The following is a 3,290-nucleotide window of genomic DNA, read 5'->3' on the forward strand; positions in this document are numbered from 1 at the left end:
GAACCCGCCACCTTAGGTGTACGTGGCTGGTGCCTTAGCCGCTTGAGCCACAGGCGCCGAGCCTAAATGTTTAATCTTTAACGATATTTTATTTAAGCCAGTATGTTCAAATTATCATTATCTCGATATGGAATCAGTATTTTAAAAGTTATTAATGAGATACTTTGCACTATTTTCATACTAAGTCTTCCAAATATGCAGATTTATTATTTAATTTAATTATTATTATCTTCTTTTGAGACAGGGTCTCACTTTGTCATCTAGGTTGGAGTGCAGTGGCCCCATCATAGGTTACTATGGCCTCAAACTCCAGGGGTCAAGCAATCTTCATGCCTCAGCCTCTTGACTAGCAGATGCCCTGCCCCTGTAAGCCTGGCTTGCTCCTATAATCTCAGGAGCTAATTTTTCTATTTTTTGTAGAGATGGATCTCACTCTTGCTCAGGCTGGCCTTGGATCCTGGCCTCAAGAGAGCCTCCCTCCTTGACCTCCCAAAACTCTGGGTGTGAACTACTTCACCTGGCCTTAGATATTTAAAAAAAGAAATTTATTTTATTCAATTATCTGTCTTACCAGCTGTAATGTTAAGCCAGGAGGTCAAGGGTTTGTGTCCTTTTGCCCCTGTTCCCAGCACACAGTAGGTGCTCCATAAGTGCTTTCAGAATGAAAGGATGGCCCATTCTCCAAAGATGCTATTCAGTGTCTAAACTCAGCCCTGCCCCCCTCCCCGCCCCGTGAGAGATAGGCTTTGGCTCCGTCTCATCCCAGCCTTGGGCAAGTCATTCCATTACTCTGTGCCTCAGTTTCTTCATCTGGTAACCAGTGGTGACAACAGTAAATACAGGGTTACATGAGACGCAGATGTATTTAACAGAGTACATAAAGCCTGGCCTTAACTGTGTCTTAAAACAAGAATTGGCCGCTGCATTGTGATGACTGTTCCTGATTGGCCTGGGGGTGGTCTCGCTGGGGAGACCTGATTGGCCTGGTCCCCTCAGGACTCGCTGGGGAGGAGGAGAGGCCGCCCCTTCTCCAGAATGAGGAAGGAGGCTCTGCCAGTGGTTGGCCACCACGTGGACTCAGTCTGTGGTGGGGTTTTCCCGCTGCTGCCCCACCCTCCCTGGGCCCCAGCCTCTCTTCCTCTGGCGCCCTTTGCTGGTGAACCTGTCAGGCCAGGTCTGGGCAGGTCTGGAGGTAGGCGGGGAGCCCTGGGCCTCCCCACCTCCTGCCTCCTCACGGCCCGCCCTGTTCCCAGCACTCAGGCGTCTCACCAAGCTGGGCTCCCCTGGTGTCCCAGGCAGGGAAGTTGGGGTCCCCAGGGAGTGACACCCCAAGAAGAAGGAAGCTCCCCCACCTTGCATGTCCTAGGGGCTAACCGGGGCAACGGGGAGTAGGGGGAGATGCCGCCTTGTATCCTCTGAGGCCCCCACACCATGGCCCATTCGCTGACCTGGCGCTGCTGCCCGTGGTGCCTAACAGAGGATGAGAAGGCTGCAGCCCGAGTGGACCAGGAGATAAACAGGATCCTCCTGGAACAGAAGAAGCAAGACCGCGGGGAACTGAAGCTCCTTCTGCTGGGTAAGTCTAGGGCAGACAAGGAGGAAAAGGACCAAGCTAGATTAGAAGCCGTCACCACCCCTGGTGCATGGAGAGCCTGGCAAACCATTTGCCTGATGAGGAGAACGAGAGGCCAAGTTCCTTGCCAAGTGTGATCAATGGGCCCTGCACCCAGGCCTGAGCCAGGGTGGCTCAGATGGACCTGCCCTACCTGCCTGTGTCATGGGAATAGAATGATGAACTCAGGTGTGCAACCCGCCCTGGCCTGCCAGCCCACAAGGGAGGGGCCAGCTCTAGCCGTTCCCCCATCTCTGGAGAGCCCAGGACTCCCCCTCTGGTCTCTGTCTCTCTGTCTTGCCTGTGGAGGATTTGTCCAGGGTTTGAGGGCCAGGATTGGTTGATTGGTTCACTCATTCATTCATTCATTCCTTCAAGATATAGAGTCATTCCTAGGGATGCAGCAGCGAATAATGGAGAAAATATTTGCCTCCATGGATCTTATCTTCCAATGAGAGAGACAAACATTAAGCTCATAAACTGATTAGCAAGTAAAATAATTTCTGGCAGCAAAAAGATTCTAGGAGAAAAGAAAATAGGGTGTGGGACTTGATGGCAGAGGCATAGGATGGGAGAAGAGGCTTTAGAGTTGATGTCGGTGAGGACTTTAAGACTCCAAGATTCTAAAAAAAAAAAAAAAAAGACTCCGAGATTCTCAGCTTTGAAACCTCAGAGTCTGGTCACTCCTGTGTCTCTGCGTCCCCAACTACCATCTCCTCTTGTGGTTCTGGCCTCCTAAGTCCAGGAACACTGGCCTTGGAGGGTTTCCTGGAATCCCTGAGCCCGGGACTGGGGGCTGGAAAAGGTGCCAGGTCTTCCAACCCACATGTGCCTGCGGGTTCATCCTGTGATGGTCAACATCACACTTTCCTTGCTTAGTGGCTGACCCCGAGAGGGAGGAGAGAGGAAAAAGAGTGCGGAGGAGGAGACCCCTGTGAATTGTACCTTAATCGAGCTTCCTTCCAACTCTAGCCTTGATCTCTCTTGCTGAATTAGGTGAAAGAATTTTTCACCCACTTACTCTCCAGGGAACTCTAGTGTGACATAAAACCCAAACTGTGGTCCCCCTTGAGTTCTGGGACCCCAGCTCCTGCTACTTTCTCTCATAATCAATCCTTTGCTGTAGCTGCCTGGCTCCTTTGCTCTCCATTGACTACAGCCTTTTTCCCTTTTTTTTTGGATAGGTTCTCACTCTGTTGCCTAGCGCATTGGGGCCCTGAACTCCTGGTCTCAAGCAATCCTCCTGCCTCAGCCTCTCAAGTAGCTAGGACTATAGTTCTGTGCCACCACACCTGGCTGACTTTTCTTTTCTTTTCTTTTCTTTTTTTTTTTTTTGCAGTTTTTGGCTGGGGAGGTGTTTGAACCCACGACCTCAGGCATATGGGGCGGGCGCCCTACCCTTTTGAGCCACAGGCGCCGACCTTGACTTTTCTTATTCTTTGTAGAGATGGGGTCTTGCTATGTTACTGAGGCTGGTCTCAAACAATTCTCCCACTCAGTCTCCCAAAGTGCTGGGATTACAGTTTTGAGCCACTGCTCCTGGCCCATTTTTCCTTAAATATTTGGTAGCATCAGTTGAACCATTTGAGTCTAAAAGATTTTTAGTTAAGAACTTAATTTCTGGCTCGGTGCCTATGGCTCAAGTGGCTAAGGTGCCAGCCACGTACATCTAAGGTGG

General features: G+C 50.6%; 1 protein-coding gene across 1 annotated transcript in view; it reads left to right on the forward strand.

Annotated features, from left to right (window-relative positions):
* Positions 1-1,318: 1,318 nt before the first annotated feature.
* The window catches only part of GNA15 (G protein subunit alpha 15), a 23,787-nt gene continuing 21,815 nt past the window's right edge, over positions 1,319-3,290 (forward strand). Inside the window, exon 1 of the mRNA XM_003788726.3 lies at positions 1,319-1,576. Within this exon, the coding sequence (XP_003788774.1) occupies positions 1,432-1,576 (145 nt within the window). The 5' untranslated portion in view covers positions 1,319-1,431. The remainder of the gene's footprint in view (positions 1,577-3,290) is intronic.

Source organism: Otolemur garnettii, unplaced genomic scaffold (genome assembly GCF_000181295.1).
Source record: "Otolemur garnettii isolate 467f Iridium unplaced genomic scaffold, OtoGar3 scaffold00029, whole genome shotgun sequence".
NCBI lineage: Eukaryota > Metazoa > Chordata > Mammalia > Primates > Galagidae > Otolemur > Otolemur garnettii.